Source organism: Barbatula barbatula, assembly GCF_947034865.1.
Source record: "Barbatula barbatula genome assembly, chromosome: 14".
In the NCBI taxonomy this organism is placed as follows: Eukaryota; Metazoa; Chordata; class Actinopteri; order Cypriniformes; family Nemacheilidae; genus Barbatula; species Barbatula barbatula.
Genome location: NC_136777.1, coordinates 418,367 through 438,739, shown reverse-complemented (window position 1 = coordinate 438,739; position 20,373 = coordinate 418,367). Strand labels below are relative to the sequence as shown.

General features: G+C 39.9%; 1 protein-coding gene across 1 annotated transcript; it reads right to left on the bottom strand.

Moving 5' to 3' along the window:
- Positions 1 to 15,122: 15,122 nt before the first annotated feature.
- LOC306903408 (uncharacterized protein) lies at positions 15,123 to 19,197 on the bottom strand. The gene is made up of 10 exons (XM_079472540.1): positions 19,036 to 19,197; positions 18,725 to 18,789; positions 18,314 to 18,374; positions 18,163 to 18,204; positions 17,790 to 17,895; positions 17,605 to 17,717; positions 16,796 to 16,871; positions 15,686 to 15,825; positions 15,449 to 15,547; positions 15,123 to 15,355 (listed from the first exon to the last, which is right to left on the bottom strand). The coding sequence occupies exons 5-10, from the start codon at positions 17,888 to 17,890 to the stop codon at positions 15,234 to 15,236; spliced, it is 651 nt and encodes a 216-aa protein (XP_079328666.1). The 5' UTR covers positions 17,891 to 17,895; positions 18,163 to 18,204; positions 18,314 to 18,374; positions 18,725 to 18,789; positions 19,036 to 19,197; the 3' UTR covers positions 15,123 to 15,233.
- Between the last annotated feature and the right edge of the window lie 1,176 nt (positions 19,198 to 20,373).

The window sequence follows — 20,373 nt, the reverse complement described above, 5'->3', positions numbered from 1 at the left end:
GAGAAAACAGGACTAGAAACTACACAACAACTTAAAGGAACAATTATGGTTTTTTAGGAGGATCTATTTACAGAAATGCAATATAATATATAAAACTATTTCTTCAGAGGTGTATAAAGACCTTCCATAATGAACCGTTATGTTGTAATACCTTAAAATAAGATGTTTAAATCTACATACAGAGCGGGCCTACAGACATTAAAAATCGCCGCCATGTTCTGTACAGTCGCCGTAAACGGACAAACAACTCTACAGCGTGTGTTTCCTCTTCCCTACGGTATAGTGGTGAAACAGATCACACCTCTACGGTTGGGAACGTATGTGACCTGTGGATTAACTGTAAATTTAATCATCATTGAGTAAAAGAGTCAAACGCGCTCTGGCTCTCTCTCCAGTTTTAGCACAAACGCGCTCTCGCTCTCCAGTATCTGGATGAGAACAATATTAAAGCGGGTCCAGACAAACAATGATGCTCAAAACTGCTCCGTCACACAGCTTATATTACAACAACAACATATCTTGGTTCTAACAAACAGAAAACCAATGTTTCTCACATACTGATCCGCATCCAAGTAACCTCCTCTGGGGGATTATTAGATGATCTTTCTCTCCAACGTCTCTCTACTGGAAAGTATCTCCATAGATATCTATGAGTACTATGATCACAATATCTGCACATCATACTGAGGCTGTATAACATTCAGCTTCAATGATCAGTGTAAATACTTCTACAGTAGTGAACAACACTAGGATGAAACACACAGTTTCAGTGTTGATATCACATGAAGAACACAGTCAGTTAAACTCAGCGATTGTTCCAACATCCACTTTAAATTTCCTCTGACTCTCTTCAACCCTTTAGACACTAAAATTCACTGCCATTTATCTATCAATTCAATTCAAATGAATGAAACACATGTGTGGGGACTTTTGTATTGTTGTAATGATTTTCAAACCGAGAAAATTACATTTTGAATAACCTCAGAAAAAACTTTTTGCATTCTAGCAAAAGACAAAATATAGTATGTTTTTAGACCATGAAGTGTCATCATAAATCATGTCTATGTTTATCTATGTTGATATACATATCTACAGTATGTCCTCATAGACGCTTACAGCGGCAACAACATAAACAAATGTCATGTGGTCTAAACGTAACGTCCGTTAGTCGGTAGAATTTATAAGTGTGGAGTAGACGCACGCAACACAAAGACAAAAGGTCTAAAAGAGAGTGCGCAGTAGTTGACTTGTGTTCACACTACACGGGGTTAATGTAGATTGACTCATTGACGTGTCTGTGTTTTACTGTATCAGCATTAGTTCTGCTGTTGTGTGTTTGTCGTCTATTTGAAATCATCACACTCTGTGTATTTTGCATGCACTATAAACACACACAACACTGTGATCTGATGCTGTTTACTGTTTGAACACAATCGGCCATATGAACAAATGAAAAGCATCAATTGAATCTGTGTTTTACATGACAGCTGATGATGGAAACATAGAAAGAAATATAATCGAAAGAAACACGTGGAAGCACACAGAGGACACACATCACCGGAGTCTTTCTTCAGTGGAACACAACAGAAGATATTTCGAGAAAGATCTCAAAGGAGATTATTAATATTCTTCAGAATATCTTCTTTTGTGTTCTGAAGAAGAAACTCATACGGCTTTAATATGACATGAGGATGAATAAATGATGACAGAATTCACAGTTTTGAGTGAACTATCGCTTCAGTATGATGCTTCGACATGTTTGGAAAGAGTTGTTTGAAATATTTTCAAATGTTCTTGTTCTAGTGATATACGGACAACGGATGTTAAAGCAACAGCAGCTAAAACACATTTACATTCATTCATTTTCCAGAGATTTCACCTGATTCATTTCAGCTTTGTCAAATGTTTGTTTGTTTAACATGATAAATGATCTTGATCTGTGTGTGAGATTCACATCAAATCCTGTATGATGGAACGGAAGTAAGAATGTTTTTCTTCTGTAAAATCTCAGATTCTTCTGGAAATAAATTGAACTCCCTTTCTCCTGTTCCTTCTATTCTAAAGAACTTCATAAAGAAATGCATTACCTTTCTATTCTGGGATGTATCAGGCACTTCTTAACGCCCAAACAATTTCTACTGCACAAAATCCTACAATCAGGTTCTGCAGTATTTTTCATTTAATATCTTTTGTCTGTTTGTTGCATTTCTGAAGTGAAGTCATATTTTCAGAAGCTAGACTAAACCTACACCATTAAAAGTATTTCTGTAAATGGTCCATACTGGATGTGTCTTAAATAATTTACTTTGATGTATCGACTGTATATTGGAAAGTGAGTACGCAATAAAACTGTGTTATATATCATGTATTTCTCAGTGCTGTAATTATTACTGCACATATTATCGGACCCAAAAACTGCCAAAACTTTGTCCCTGTTTGACAAGAGAGTCTTCCAGTCACTCACATAAGAGTTTTAGTCTCGCTAGCCAAAAGTTTGACAATGAATTATTCTACTGCAGTTGTCTGTAATAGCCATGTGTGCTTCACAAACTCTCACAAATATGGAGAAATGTCATTTACATCAAACAATACGCTTCAGTATACGCTCAATGATTCATCACCACACACCTATTCAAGTTTTATTAGTCTTATGTTGTCTATTTTAACAGCCTGGAACCTAATCACACTTATATTTTCATCTCTTATTTCCACACTTGAATTGTTTACATGAATTCATTAATAATGTAGGTAAAATGTAAAAACAAAATGTTAAAAAGCGTACTTATTACTTACTGGAGCAGTGTTGGGTAAGTTACTCTGAAAAAGAAATGAATAATATATATAGTTTCTAATGACATATTCAATAGTGTAATTAGATTACTGTACAAAATACTCTCTCCAAAAATTATTAACTTGGGTATCACTTATTACTTTCTATATCCTATCAACCTTGATTAGTTAAGTGATTGAAGGATAGACATTTAATTCCTTCAAGTAAATAATATAAAACTACGTAAAGTAACATTATTAACTGACCAAAGTATACAAATGTGAAAATTATACATTAAAGCACGGATTTAAAAGTTAGACTTTGAATTTTGATGTAAATTCCACTACTGCACACACATACAGTATATTCCACTTAGCATTTAGTTTAATTACTTAATTACAGAGAGAGAAAGCCTAACCAGGGGATTCCAGTTCCCCTCTGGCAAAAGCTGCAGCCTCTGCACAAGTTTGACAGTGCGCGCACAACAAGGCCAAATTATGTTTTTTTTAGATTTAACTTTATCATTAATAATCTAATAGCGGCTGAAATTTAGTAGTGAAGACGTTTCAAGTCACCGTGTCATTCTTTATCCAGCTCTATCACCACAGCATTTGTCAGTTCTGGGCATAAACTGTGCCCTGCCCGCTCTGGTAACCTTGGACTGCGCCCTGCCCGCTCGTGAAAGAACTGTAATACAAGAGAACTTCACTCAAGTAGTGAGGAGCTAAACCATGCGGGGCTTTATAGGCAATAAGCAAGATTTTAAAGTTAGTGCGATGCTTTATTGGTAACCAGTGCAATGTTGACAGAACCGGGCTAATATGCTCATACTTTTTTGTACGTTTAAGAACTCGAGCTGCCGCATTTTGGGCCAGTTGGAGTTTTTGTAATAAGCCTACAGGGCAACCACCTAATAGTGCATTACAGTAATCTAGTCTTGATGTCATGAATGCCTGAATTAACTTCTCTGCATCTGATGGTGACAGCATATGACGTAGTTTAGATATATTAGATATATGGAAAAACACAATTTTACAGGTGTTGGCGACCTGGTTCTCAAATGACAGAGTACTATAGAAAAAGACGCCAAGATTCTTTGCGACGACGAGGGTTTTATGGAACATCCATCAATAGTTAAGCAGTATTCATTCAGCAATTCTTTGAGCAAACAAGTGGCGCCTTGTAATGCCTTCTCATAAGGGCACTAAATCCCTTCCCCGCTCATTCTTCTACACAACTCCTTCCTGGTGGAACATTCTTCCCAATGCTGTCCGATCAACCACATCCTTCAAAAAACTACTTAAAACACACCTCTTCTGTGAATACTTAACAGACAAATGAGGGGGAAAAAACACACTAACCCTCTTCTCTCAACAGGTAGTGGTTTAGCTTTTGTTAAAACTAGTATCTTTGTATTAGCACCTATTGTACTATTGCTCTTTTATGACATATCGCTTATTGCTCCCTGAACTCTTTGTAAGTCGCTTTGGATAAAAGCATCTGCTAAATGTAAATGTATTCTTGGTTGTTACATATGGCGGTTTTCGGTCCAATAAGTAACACTTCAGTTTTGTCCGAGTTCAGTAATAAAAATTGTTACTCATCCGTTTTTTTTTATCGACTATGCATTCCATTATTCGATGGAATTGCTGTGTTTCATGAGGCTTTGAGGAAATATAAAGTTGTGTATTATCAGCATAACAGTGAAAGCTAACACTGTGTCGCTTAATTATATCTCCTAGAGGTAGCATGTATAATGCGAAGAGCATAGGCCCTAAGACTGAGCGTTTTAAGAACGGACAGACTGGTTCTTTTGGGAACCAAAGGTTCTTCTATGAGATTGCTGTGAAGAATCTTTTGTTTTCATGAATCATCATAATTATAATGGTGTCGAACTGTTAACTGTGCCTGGTCACATCTGATTCTCCATCTCAGTCTGTTAACAGCTTGAACGTTCAGAGATCAGTCTGTCTGATCAGAGAGATGATGAATGTTGTCATCTGTCCACTGAGAAAATATCTTTGACTTCAGTATCATCTCTCAATGCCTGCACAGAAATATTGAGAAACAAAATAATCAACAAAACACTACATAAGAATCCTATCTTCCCCGTACTGTCCATGAGACAGACACACTCAGTCAGTTTAAATCTAAACTAAAGACGCATCTTTTTAATCTTGCACTACACTATCATAATATATATAAACACTTATATGTTTTGCTTATAGTCATTATGTTTTCCTGTACAGCTGCCTACAATTAAAATTGTAAAAAGCGCTGTATAAATAAAGTTGACTTGACTTGACAGCTTAAACAAACCTTAACCTGTTAGCTGATCTCTAAGGTTAGGTCAACTAACATCAGGTGAAACCCATGACCGGCCAGACCTGTTTAAACCACATAAAAACCACAGAAGACTGGTCAGAAAAAGAAACATGTAGAATGTGATATTGTGTCTTTTCAAAGTCCAGGAATAGGAATCTGCAATAGTGGCTGAATATTTTATGTATGAGTTTCCCAGCAGTGTCTGTCCATGGTTTTCTCTTCTACCGGTATTTTCTTCAGGATGTCTGGACAGAGAACAGAGATAACATGAATTAAACATGAAATAAACTCACAAGCTCTCACACGACTTTACCAAAGCCTTTTTTCAAAGAGGACAAACCACACTGTAGATATGAAGACGTGGACTCAATCCATCCATCCTCAACTAACTAACTAGTTCACCCTGTAACACGGACTTTGCAAGCACTACTCTGCAAAGTTTAAAACACATACAAAGCTGTATGTTATTGGATACACTACAATTTAACATCACTCATCATGACTGTTATTAAAACTACTAAGATCATTTGAGATGCAAACACCTTTAGATCAAGATTGAGATTTAATGTTGTTAATTACTACAATCATCACTTTTTTAAAAACAAAAAGCATCACTGTGTCATTATGAAATCACATCTCTCATGAAGGGGATGAAATTATGACCCCTTTCCTACAGGCAGAATTAAAGACAAGTCATGTATAAAAATGATTTACTGTAAACACAAGATGAACTTTCATTTAACCAAAACATTCCTTGAGTCATTAGGAGATCGTGAGAGAGTTAACACAGCTGGAGAGATTCTGATGGAAATCATTTTAACTAGAGCTCTTCTCCATCAGGACGTGTTCGTGTATTGGATGTCAGAGGATTATAGAGGACGTGAAACATCTAATGGATTTCCACAATCCTGATGTAATGACACAAGACCGCGTGTTTAATAGAAATGAAAATAATGAGGTACAGCAGAGGATTAAAGATCAAGATAAAGACCGTGTGAATACAAGTTCTGATGTAGAAAATTGCATAAGTGCTGTTATTTCGTTCCAAAAGATAATCTTACTGTCTGTGTGTGTGTGTGTGTGTTCAAGAGAGTGTGTTACAGTTAATTGTGTGTTTAATTGTGTGTTTATAATTTGAGTGTGTTTTGTGCGAGCGTGTGTGTGTGTGTTGCACTGACTCTTCATAAATGCTCCATCAGATCCCTCAGACACATACTGTACTGTACGTCCAGCCGTCTCATCGCATCTTCAACCTTCGAAAAACACTCAAAGCATTACAGGGATAGTTCACCCGGAAATAGTTTACTACAGGGATAGTTTACTCACGTAACCTGTATAAATAACTCTGTTCTGATGAATACAAAGAGAATTTAAATTTTTTAGGTGAACTATCCCTTTAACGTTGTGGTTTCATTTCTCAGGAGTTCTCCACATATGAAATAAAGCACATCTGCTCATGAAGACGTAGACGACAGACAGACAAATCAAACAAATATATTAAAATGAGGAAAAGAAATGAATGCGTACCACCCGTGGATACCCGCACAGGTCCCTGAGACGCAGCTCGAGTGCCAGCCGCATGGGCAGCGGTGTGTCCTCGACGTGTCACAACTGATCCATCATCAGTTCCTGTTCACTTCAACTCAATGACACTCAACAGATTAACAGCCCACCTTCAAGAGCTGCCCTCCAACGCATGTCAACATGACACAGCATTATATCAAAAACATCATCGGTATTCACGAACAGGAGCAGACGAATGTTTCCACCTCATAGCCTTCATCTATAAATCCAGTTGAGAGAATAGAGAGATTTTAGTGTCATTCATTCGTGAAATAACATTTACTTTAAATCTTCTGAAGTGCAGCGTGAAGATGCTGATCTTTTGGCCATGACTGTCAGGGTTTGACGTTTATTTTTTGTTTTTAATGGGTTGCTTGAATACATTCATTGGACAAGTAAAAATGTTTCCCCTGAAAGAGGATTTAGCAGGTCTGTCAAAAGAGTGAAAGTGTCTCGTCCTCCAGGAATCCTGAAGTAGCTAATGGATAACAGTGATGATGCAACCGTGTGCTAATGCACCTGAAAGTTATTAACACAATTAACATTTTTGTATTAATACAAACAAAACTGGTCGAGTCATGAGCGACAGTAATTGAGTGAGAGAGAAGAGATGTGTGCTGAGATTCAGACGGTTCAGATCATTGAACTGTAACATTTTCATAATTTTGTCAGATGCTTTTATCCCTATTATTTATGAGATATGATGTAAATGAAAGACTCTCTGTAGCCTATTGTGTGGCTGAACAGTGGAAATGTGGATCAAATATAAAGCCCTAAATTACCTTATATGTCTGTCATCATGAAGGACACGAGACATCAGAAGTTCAGCAGATGTTTGTGATGTGGATGTTTGTCACATGTACCTGATTCACAGATGATTCCAGTTCATCTAAACACTGCTTTAGTCTAGAGAGAGAGAGACAGAGAGAAAGAAAGAGACAGAGACAGAGAGAGAGAGACAGAGAGAGAGAAAGAGACAGAGAGAGAGAGAGACAGAGACAGAGACAGAGACAGAGACAGAGACAGAGACAGAGAGAGAGAGAGAGAGAGAGACAGAGAGAGAGACAGAGACAGAGACAGAGAGAGAGACAGAGACAGAGACAGAGACAGAGTCAGAGACCACTCGGGGTTGAGCGGCCAGGGGACCCAGGATGGCGGATGAGGATTTGCCAGCCGCCCGGCAGCCGATGGCAACTATATTTATGGAAGCCCCGTGGGCCCAGAAGTACGGTGGGCCCGGCTCAGAGTTGAGCTTGACAGACTGGAGAGCGCAAGTGGAGTACCTGGCCGGACTGCAAGGGCTCCGAGAAGCCCAGAGGATACAGTTTGTGCTGAATTCGCTCGAGGGGGAGGCGAAGAGAGAAGTTCGAGCAGCACCTGAAGCCGTCTGAGCCACTACACAAGCGATCTTTGAGTTCTTATCCAGGCAGTATGGTGATTCCACTCCCGTGGCAGTGTTGCCGGCTCAGTTCTTTAACTGTAAGCAGGGACCTGGGCAGACCCTGCGAGCATTCGCTCTGCGACTACGAGAACAGTTCTCCAGGTTGAAGAGTCGGGAGCACCATGGTCTAGGAGATGAAGAGACATTATTACGAGACCAGTTCCTGTTGGGGTTACAGGAAGGTCCAGTGCGACAGAGTCTGAGATTACAGCTTCGACGGGACGCTGCCCTGACTTTCGAAGATCTACGTAAAGAGGCCCTAGCCCTGGAACAGGATCACAACCAGACCGTGGAGTCACCGGTGTGTATGGCTGCAAGTGGTACTAGTGCCCCAGTACTGCGTGAACCGACGGAACCTCGTCCTAACCACGTCCCTACTAGAGCAAGCTCCTGGTTCGTAAACGCGGCGCGAATTTTCGCCAAAATTCAGATTTTTCAACTCGCGCGAACTATGGGAAGCCAAATAATCCAAAAGTTGGACGAGACAGCGGGTATTACAGAGCTTGCGCCGCGCTCAATCGCCCAGCCAGCCGACTCCTCGTCAGCGCACACGTTATTTAAACAGCGCAAACCGTACACTCAAATGTACAATAAAGAAACCCCTCATTCCTTAAAAACATTTACATTTGTTTACATTTACACAAGTCTATCAGTTTTTCCCTACAGAAGACAAAGGAAATCAGGATGAAATGCATAATTTTTTTTATTATTATCTTTAATAGTGTACAAGTAAACGGTAGTGTTTTGCATCGATACTTTGAAGAACTGCACATATGTATAGACTCTATACTATAGAGGCTACGGAAAGACCTGTACAAAGCAGAAACTTCAATGACTTCCAATTTCGTGGTCTTGAGGAGCACGCCAACCTCCTGGAAATTATATAGGACAGTTTACATGTTCAGGTAATTTTTTTATTATTGTAGTACGTTTTGCGCCTAGCCATTTTACCCCAACTATTTATGTTAAGCTGATTGAGTCCGTTGAGCCGTCAAGCTGAAGAAGGAGTCTTATCGGGCCTGGTTGGCTTATGGGACTCCTGAGGCAGCTGACAGGTACCGGCAGGCCAAGCGGACTGCTGCCCGGGTGGTTGTGGAGGCAAAAACTCGGGCCTGGGAGGAGTTTGGTGAGGCAATGGAGAAGGACTATCGACTGGCCTCGAAGACATTCTGTCAAACCGTCCGGCGCCTCAGGAGAGGGAAACAGTGCCCTACCAACGCTGTTTACAGTGAAGGTGGGAGGCTGTTGACCTCAACTGGGGATGTCGTCGGACGGTGGAAGGAGTACTTCGAGGATCTCCTCAATCCCACCGTCACGTCCTCCATTGAGGAAGCAGAGGCTGAGGGCTCAGAGGTGGACTCGTCCATCACCCAAGCCGAGGTCACTGAGGTAGTCAAGAAACTCATCAGTGGCAAGGCACCGGGGGTGGATGAGATTCGCCCTGAGTACCTCAAGTCTCTGGATGTTGAGGGGCAGTCGTGGATTTTTATGGACAGAATTTCTAGGCGCAGCCAGGGGCCGGAGGGTGTCAGGTTTGGGGACCACACGATCTCGTCTCTGCTATTTGCGGATGATGTTGTCGTGTTGGCCCCTTCAAACCAGGACCTTCAGCATGCACTGGGACGGTTTACAGCAGAGTGTGAAGCGGCTGGAATTAAAATCAGTACCTCCAAATCCGAGGCCATGGTCCTCAGTCGGAAAAGGTTGGCTTGCCCACTTCAGGTTGGTGGAGAGTTCCTTCCTCAAGTGGAGGAGTTTAAGTATCTTGGGGTCTTGTTCACGAGGATCTCGAGGATCACGAGGATCACCTTTGGGTCATGACCGAAAGGACAAGATCCCGGATACAGGCGGCGGAAATGAGCTTCCTCCGCAGGGTGGCTGGGCGATCCCTTAGAGATAGGGTGAGAAGCTCGGTCACCCGGGAGGAGCTCGGAGTAGAGCCGCTGCTCCTCCACATCGAGAGGGGTCAGCTGAGGTGGCTTGGCTATCTGTTACGGATGCCTACTGGACGCCTTCCCCGGAAGGTGTTCCGGGCCCGTCCGACCGGGAGGAGACCCCGTGGAAGACCTAGGACACGCTGGTGGGACTATGTCTCCCGGCTGGCCTGGGAACACCTCAGTGTCCCCCCGGAAGAGCTGGAGGAAGTGTGTAGGGTGAGGGATGTCTGGGCATCTCTGCTTAGACTGCTGCCCCCGCGACCCGGCCCCGGATAAGCGGTAGAAAATGGATGAATGGATATTTATGTTAATAATAGCAGAGGTTTATGGGTAAAATGTAAATGAGTGGTGCCAAATGAACATTGTATATGTTTTAATTGGACAGTGCAGCGGATTGGTTGGTGCCACGCTGCCCATCGGTTGGCGATCGGAAATTGAATCGCGCAGATGACATGTCAGCGCGGCGCGAGCTCTGTAATACCCCGCTGTCTCATCCCCCTATTGGATTGTTTGGCTTCCCTTACTAATGCTCAATTTGCGCGAATCACACCACAAGTAGGTATAGGTCTATCACCAGGGAGTCAGTCAAGAGAGAGTGAGTACACTGGTCCACTTGCACTGGTACACTGGTACACTGGTCCATGGCACTTAGTTCTCAGCTTTGTAGGTTTTTGGGGGAATGGAACAGTAGATACGCATATCTACAGGGACCGCAAGGATGGTGTACTGGTTGGTTGTGTCCGACCCACTGTGGTGGGCCGGACTGAGTAAAAATGCCAGGGCCCTTTTTTTGTCCTAATCCAGCCCTGGCGTAAGAGAGAAATTTTATGTTAATAGGAATATGCTGATTGAGTGATTTTATTAATGTGGGACTGAAATGACAGAGTGCTATCTAGGATGACACCCAGACTCTTAACCTGAGGGGAGGGGAACACAGATGAATTGTCAATGGGGATGGAGAAATCATTTATTTTAGAGAGGATGGATTTGGTGCCAATAAGGAGGAGTTCAGTTTTGTCACTGTTAAGCTTGAGCAAGTTTAGAGGGAACCACGATCTGATTTCCTGAAGGCAATTAGATAGAGAGGTGGGAGGGAGGGATGTAGTGGGTTTGGTGGATAGGTAGAGCTGGGAGTCATCTGCGTAGCAATGGAACTGGATGTTATGTTTATGAAAAATGTGGTCAAGAGGGAGAAGGTAGATAATGAACAAAAGGGGTCCAAGGACAGAGCCTTGGGGAACACCAGAGGGAAGGGGGCAGAGTGGGATCTGAAAGTTTTAAGTTGTACAAACTGAGTACGGCCAGAGAGATATGATTTAAACCAGTGCAGGGGTGTATCAGATAATCCAAGGAAAACTAATCGGTCGATGAGGATGTTGTGGGAAATGGTGTCAAAAGCCGCACTCAGGTCTAGGAGGATGAGGATTGTCAGTAATCCAAAATCCGCAGCCGTGAGGAGGTCATTGGTGATTTTAAGAAGAGCTGTTTCCGTGCTACGGAGGGGACGGAAACATGATTGGAACTGTTCATAGAGACTATTGTGGATGAGATGGTCATGAATCTGAGAACCCACTGTTTTTTCAAGAATTTTAGAAAGGAAGGGGAGGTTGGAAATTGGACGGAAATTGTTAAAGTTGCCGGGGTCAGCTCCAGTTTTCTTAAGAATGGGGGTTATTGCCGCTGTTATGAGGGGTGATGGAACAATACCAGTGATAAGCGAGGAATGGATAATTGCAGTTATAAAAGGGGTCAGGGAGTGAATGCAGGTTTTAACCAATGTAGTCGGGAGAGGATCAAGTTGGCAAGTTGATGTTTTAGATTTGCGAACAGAATTTAATGAAGGCAGATAAAAAATGACAAGAAGTTATTTGAAAATCAGAGGATAGTTTGAGGGTTGCGATCTGAGGGGATACCTGTTGATGTATACGATCAATTTTAGTAGTAAAAAATTTCATTATAGAATTACAGGAGTCAGTGGAGTAAAAATGAGGTGGTAGAGAAACAGGTGGACGAAGTGTTTTATGCACAAGTGAAAAAAGTGCTTGAGAGTGACCAGAGACTGAACTGATTAAATCCGCATAGTAGTTAGACTTTGCTGTAGACTTTCTTTGCTGAAAGTAAATGGGTATAAAACATTTGTTTGTGGATGGGCAAACCAGTTTTTCTTTAGAAGCGTTCCAGTTGGCAACCTCTAGATTTCAGTTGGCGATGTTCAGAAATAAATCAGGTGCAGATTGGGAAAAGGAAACAAACCGTGTTTTTATTGGAGCCAGTGTATCGAGGAGATGGTGTAGGCCACAATCGTAGTGACTGAGCAGTTCATCAGGGGAGGATGTGAAGTCGATATTGGGAAGATTGGCAATACCAGAATTTAAAGCTGCTGGGTCAATGGACTTGATGTTACGGAAAGAGATTTTACGTAACAGTTTCGTTTTGAACAGTGTCACCATAGCATTAAATGAAATAAGTTTATGATCAGAAATGGGAAGGTCAGATGCAATACACTTAAAAGGAGTGACACCAGCAAAGTAGACGGCCCTTTGAATGGGTGGGAAAATTAATAAACTGCTGCAATTCAAAACTATCAAGGCATGATTTAAAGTCTTTTATGAGGTAGTTATTGTCATTATCAATATGGATGTTAAAATCACCAAGGAGAATAATATTTGGGGAAAGAGGTGATATAAATGTAAGAAAAGCTGAAAAATCATTAATGAATTCTGAATTAGATTTAGGTGGACGATACACGGTGGCTACATGATTGATGATTGATCATTATTAATACACACTTCATTTTCAAGTTCTATTCTTTCACTGATAGGCCACCTGTGATCTTGAAACACTGAGCCACAACTGAGTAAAAATGAGCGTGTATGTTTTAAGTGCCTTCATTATTGAAAACAAATCTTAATCAAACATTTCTAATGACGTCATTCACAATATAAGAGTATTTTGTCTTGGGGTGTAATTGCGGGTGGATGTGGATTGCGTAAAGTGGTTTCCACTTTCAGTGTGTGTCCGTCTGAGCTTTGTCTTTTCTCTTCTTTCAGTCTTGACGTCTCAGAGGAGCTCAGAGTGACGGTCACAGGTAACCTGATAAATAAAGACATGAGGTCAGAGGTCAGTTAGTCATCTGATTAAACCTTGAACTGAAAGCGTTTCCTTTGAGCTGTACGGACACAGATGAATGAGAGCAGTCAAGACCTTCAGACTTCTGGGCTAAAATGTGAAATTGGTCAATATATTCAATAAAGCATCAATCCATTCATATTATTAGACATTTGATCAATTCATTAATCCATATCAATGGATCATTACACCAATTATAGGCTCAAAAAATGAAGACACCTCGTAGTTAAATTGCACTCAAGTAAATTAGTTTTATAGCTACATGAATAAAGGGATCAAAACAATGACAGGTGGTGGCTGTAGTAGGTCTGGGATGTGTGCATTAAGAAGTATAGACTTCATGTAGCTCGCTAATCATAGTCACAGCTTTCTTTATGGAATAAAGCTCAGTGTTGGACTGTAATTATTCTTCTGCTCGGATCAGATCTTCAGCATCACATTTATATTATATCATCTGGATTTTCACTCAGAGCCTCTACAGGATTTACCGCATACGATTCTGATCAGAAAACATTCCCATTATCACACCAGCTGGCAAAAGACATCAGGAGATCAGAAATCTGTTCGCATCAACACAAGTGGCTCTTCTGATTTAAAACATAACCTCAATATAATCACAATATTTTACTCGAGCTGAATAAATCAGCCGCAACAGAAACACACACAGAATCTATAACTGCAATCTAAAACACGTGACACGTGAAGAGTGTCCTGACAAGACAGATTCAAGCATTCACAAAGAAAAATCATATTTAATATCTCAATTATTTCAATGAGATGAAATGAACAGCTGATTGTGTCTCAAAAACTGAAATAATGTGACAAATGTGTCCGTCATTAGAGTTTGAGAAGAATCTCAAAATCATTTCTCATCACATTTACTCAAATCCAGATGATTTGACATAGTTCACACTGTACTGGACAATAATAGTAAAAAAAAGCTTTATAAAGTTTAATCAACTTTTAAAACAAGACTAAAGAAATAATGCCACGTAAAGGCCAGACCACTGTATTTCCATTTCATATTTCAAACAACCTCAGAACATTATTAATGCCATTGTTGTGTAAACACGCACAACAGATCTGAGAAGCGTTAAGCTTTTGTTAAATGTACAAATACTCAAGTATTCCACACTGCTCAGAACTCATTATTAACATGAACACATTTGATATCACGAGATATGTTCAGAAGGAGCATGTTATTGTAAATATACAGTATAGATTTAAAGACCCGCGACTAAAGGTTACTCTCTGCAGGGAGATTTAGTTCAACACAATGCTTTAATGCACACGGGGTCAACACTGACGCGTTTCTGTCAGTGTGTTATGACATCACTGATAATCTCCAATAAAGAGGAATTACTGACCTCCAGCGTCACGCTCTTCATCTTCTCTGTTACCTTTAAAAGCTCATTTAAAAACCTTTCAGCCGCTTTCTAATGAATTCATATATTCACTTGTGAAAACATTATTCCACCCACCAGAAGCTGAATAGTGTAAATCATGTGTAAGTATTAAAGTCTGTGATTAACAGTCAATCAGAAATAATGAACGTCTGCTCCTCTGGATTATTGCGCTGAAATACCAAATTCATTTTTCATAAACCTAAAAGAACTAACTGCTTGAATTCATTAGATTTTTTTGAAGTTGTATTCTGTGTCACTTTATTTGGTCTCAGTTCAGTTCAATTGTGTTGCATTAACACAACACGCTGCCTGTAGACACGAGTCCAACACAAACACAGGAATAGTGTAACACACACACACACATGATATTTAAATGTGACCATTCATTGCTGTGATAAGACAAAATGATCTGGTGGTAGTTCTGATGTGATATTGTGTGACAGTCTAAACTGAACCAGAGAAGACTCAACAGAGTCAGAGTCTTTCAGAGCTTCTCTCATCGACGAGACATTAAAAGCACAGAGATGATGAATTAACAGCAGAAACTCTTTCAAACTATCATGAGTTTTATTGCAGTAATCTTAGCTAAAGGTCATTGAGTATTACAGTCTAAACAATGCTATTGAAAAGTTCTACATTGAACAACTCTGCCGATGTCAGATTTATGAAACCATTAAATTTGGAAGTCCATATATAATGAAGTTTGAAGCAGAAGCGCTCAGAGCTTTGCCTTTCTTGGTGAAATCACAGTCTTCAGACGACACATCAGCTGTAATCTCACTCGCTGTGATAAAACAAAGACAAACATTTATATCATTCAGCTTTATTTGACTGCATAAACAACACAAATGAAACACACACACACACACACACACACCTGTCGGACTGGACAGCTTTCCACTGACATCTTGGCTTTCTCTACAAGATCTCAATACATGAACAGCCTGAGCAGATGTCAAACCTCTTCTCAGAAGATCTGCAACAGAAACATCACTGAATCATCTTGTTTGTTTCGTGTTTTAGAATCTACATATTAAATGACACAGTGTGTTTTAACATGTTAAACATGCTTTAAATGTTCAGAGATGAATACACAAGTGTGTGATTGACTCACTGTCCAGAAGCGAGCGCATGTTATGCAGGTTGACTGCAGTGCTGCAGCTCCATTGATTGAGCAGAACAGAACGACAACCAATGAGAGTGAAGAGAGACGCTGACCCAACAGAACCTTCAAACCCGGACCTCACAGAGTCACTGCACAATACACACACACACTTATTAATGATAATCTTAAATCGAATGATTTTGTTATTTTGCCTTGTTGTGCGCGCTCTGTTGAGTTTGTGCAGAGGCAGCAGTTTTTGCCAGAGGAGAACTGGAATCCCCTGGTTAGGCCTGCTTTCCCTCTGAGGTTTTGGGTTCCTCGCCACCGTTTGCAGACTGTTTTACACTGTTTGCCTGGCCGGGGGGCTGCTAGAATGTTATAATTTTATTTAACGAACACCGCATAAAATAAATTTTCTTGGGGGTCTGTTGTGGCCTGGGGGTTAGAGCGTTGGGCTTGTGATCAGAAGGTTGCTGGTTCTAATCTCAGTGTCAGCAGGTCATGACTGAAGTGCCCTTGAGCAAGACACCTTACCCCTGATTGCTCTGCAGTAATGTGACACTGTATAAAAAAACTACTTGTAAGTCGCTTTGGATAAAAGCATCTGCCAAATGAATAAATGTAAATGTAAAATGTTCTTGTACAGCTGCTTTGTAACAATAAAAACTTTAAGCGCTATATAAATAAAGATGACTTGACTTGACACACACACATGCATGCACACGCACACAGTATTATAACACCAAGTTTCTTGAGATGCACTATTTTATCTGTGCAAATGTTTGAAAGTACAACTTTCATATTTACATGAGAATTCTTTCATCATTTATTCACCCTAATGTCAAACCTGAATGAGTTTCTTTCTTTCTTCTGAACACAAAAGAAGATATTTTTAAGAATGTTGCTGATCAAACAACAATGAACTCCAGTGACCTGCATTGTATGAACACAACATTTCTCAAAATTTGGCTTTTTTGTTTCACATGAGGAGAATAAATGATGAGACAATTAAAATGTTTGGTTGAACTTTCCCTTTCATCCATCAATCCATCAATCAAAAAGAAGCGAATGAAAATGAGGCAGTTTGAAGTGACTGTAGAGAGTTTGTGTTTGTTTTACCTCGTGTCCTGTGTGGACGGATGCAGCACGCCGGCTCTGTTCCGACCACAGTCAAAGAGAAAAACCATCTGACAGCCTGCGTGGGAAAAGCACATGTGACTGATGGGGATTTGTGGGTTTATGTGAGAAAAGCAGTTCCATATCATACACGTAAAAACAGAAATATCTTTACAGATCTTAATGTTCAGATTCACTTGTTCTATTGGTTTTTATGGGAAACGCTTTTTTTCTGTCTGTACAGTCCTCACGTAGACCCTGAAGATCTCCACAGAACTCTTTATTTATCTTCTGTGTTTATTTATCATCGTCTTCACCTGACACGTGGATGAATAAATGATTGAAGAAGATGATGAAAAATAAACACAGAGACACACGGAAGATACATAAAGAGTTCTGTGAAGACAGACAAAAAAAATGGATAAACATTTATTTTTATAAAACGTCATCATGACAACCCAAAAACTTGTGATCAAACGTCATTTAAAGTGACACCTTGATGAATAAATTTCAGCATCTTGTTCATTGTGTTTCTTCAGTATTTCATAGCTGGTCATTTTGTCACTGATATATATTACTGTTTAGAGATAAGCAAGAGTTTTGAGTTCTGCAGTTCTCAACTGGTTACGGTTCTTAAGATGTGATATTGGAAATGACCTGGAGACCTGACACAGGAAGAAAACGGTTCGTCAGCTAAAACACAGATGTCACGCAGGAGAGAAGTTCTTGTTATCATTCTGTATGATGTTTCACATAAATCCCGACAGTGAGTGAGTGTGAATGTGGAGGTGAGTGAGAAAGAGTTTTAATACCGGACATGTTAAGAGCGGTCAGTCGGTCTGCTGGGACACAAGACAAGATGTGTTCTGTCCCACAGTAGATTAAAGCACCGCAGGAACTCAACAGCTGCTCCAGATCTGTGAGACTGAAAGACAAACATCATTCAAACATCAAACATTCTGAAAGATCTCATCCACGGCTCTTCATGACCTCTGACCTGGGTGTGTGATCGGGGTCACAGATGAAACCGTTCCACAGAGATGTGAAGTGAGGTGTGTATGAGTCGAGGATCGCTCTCATGTTCTCTATCTGGCTCATCCTCTCTGTGCAGAAGAAGTCAACCACCAGACTTTTATATATGTCAGTAAAAGTCAACTTCAGCTCCACAGTTCAGTTTGTTGTGTTGTAAATGTGATTCTAATAAAACTGATTTATATCAGGATGAAAATAAAACTTTAAAAAATTGCCCCTCAAGAGCCTCTCCAAATAATACTTTGTTTTATCTATTAAATAATAATCTATCAATTTAATCACACAAAAACATTAATTCATTCCCTTCATGTGGGAATTCAGTTTGCTGATAAACTCACCCGTCTGTTTTCCATCATCTTCCAGCTGGGCAGTTACTACATCTTGAAGTTTGTGTTAAGGAAAATTTTGAAGAATAGTAAAGAAATGTATTATAAACAAATACATTATAAAGAGGAGCATATGTGAAGACGGCTTGAGGTGATGGGATACATTTAAAGCGGCGTGTGTCCACAGGGATGGTGTGGGGGGGCAGGACTCGATTGACAGGCACCTGCAGAGAAATTGAGAAAGAGAGAGGATGAGACAGAGAGAGAGAGAGAGAGAGAGAGAGAGAGAGAGAGAGATACAGAGAGAGAGATACAGAGAGAGAGAGAGAGAGAGAGAGAGAGAGAGAGAGAGAGAGAGAGAGAGAGAGAGAGAGAGAAGAGATACAGAGAGAGAGAGAGAGAGAGAGAGAGAGAGAGAGAGAGAGAGAGAAAGAGAGAGAGAAAGAGAGAGAGAGAGAGAGAGAGAGAGAGAAAGAGAGAGAGAGAGAGAGAGAGAGAGAGAGAGAGAGAGAGAGAGAAAGAGAGTAATATTGCGTCTCAATCAGCAGTGGACAGATTGATTTAGGAGACTCACCGCTTTGATGTCTTTACTTTGATCTTGTCCCTTGACTCTTCGTGCACCTTTAACTTCACTTTCAGCTGTAAGCGACAGGAAAGAGAATTCAAACAGGAAATGAGCATCTGAGCGGCGCGTAATAACCGGCCGTAAAAACCAAACACCGGCGACATTTCTGATCAATGACTGAGTTTGTTTGGTCTTTAATATTGTGCATTTCACGCCCGCCTCCAGCTAAAGTCACGTAAACACATTATGCTGAATGTGTTTAGCAGTAAACAAGTTTAGCAGTAAACACAATCACATTTATAATTACTGAAAAAACTCACTTCAATCGCTTCATATTAAAACGTTTAGTGAGCAGAAAATCTGAAATGAATCTGACCAATGTCTGTATATCAAGACTTTGATTTAGAAACTTAATAAACGTCACAACATAAATGACTGAATTCTAACAAGCAAAGAAAAACACTTTTGTTTTGTAATACTGTGGAGACTTTGGACTTCTCATATTATTATCTCCTCCCACTGATAAACTGTTTTATTGATTTAAATATTAATGATCAACTTTTGTGGTCCATAACTTGTACTAAAAATGATCTGTGCTGGTGGTCAACAGTCATTGTCACATGATTGATTATTAAATATACTGAATATGAATAAGATTTCAGCAGCTCGTGGCCCCTGATGACACTTGAAAAAACATGAATGTAAGACACGTCCACTAAAAATAAAATACAAAGTGCTTTGACTGTACACAGCGCTTATATTGTTTTTAGAAACAGCAACGAGAAGAAAGAATTTGTTAAAACATGACGAACCCAGTGAATTTTCTCAGTGTGTGCTTATTTAATAATTCATGCAAAACAGGGATTAAGTAACAAATGTTTGTATGATGTGTATTATGAGCTGGTCATTTGTCTTCCTGATATAATGATAAACTATGAATGTCTAAATCACACGAATAACAGTCTCAGATGAAAAACTCTCTGTATGTTCAATTGTTTTCTCACAAGTATTAAATGTAATGTATTTATACATAGAAACACTAATATTATAAGCTTATGTACATATGAACTTTACTGCTGCTGTCCAAAGAAAAGAGAAAGAACAGGATGAATAAAACCAAATGAATAAAACAATGTTTTAATGTTAATTTACATTTATTCATTTGCAGACGCTTCTATCCAAAGTGCCTTACAGTGCATTCAGTTATTACAACGTGTTTTTGTATCGGCTCTTTACTTCAAATCATTATAGGAGAGCAGAAGAAGGATAATTCACTTCTTTATGAAAACAGTGATTTACACAGAATCATGCTTCTCTTTCAGATGTGTCTGGGCATTGAGTTTATAGAGTTTCTGTGAAATGTCACTTACCTGACTATGAAACATAATGCACTAAATATAAAACAAATTCGAAGAGAGATCTCACATGGGTATTTGTTCCAGCAAAAGTTTATATCTGTGCTGTTCCCATAGTAAAAACCCTTGGTGAAAACGTTTTTTTATCGTGGTAAGGTTGACATTTTCACAGAATTGTCTGTCTATATTTCTGCTGGCCGACACTTCAAAATAAGATGACATCACTTGTTTTCTGACTGCTATTAATGTGCTGTGATCATGTTTGCTAGTGAATGTTTTTAACGTTGACATATTTTTTTCATG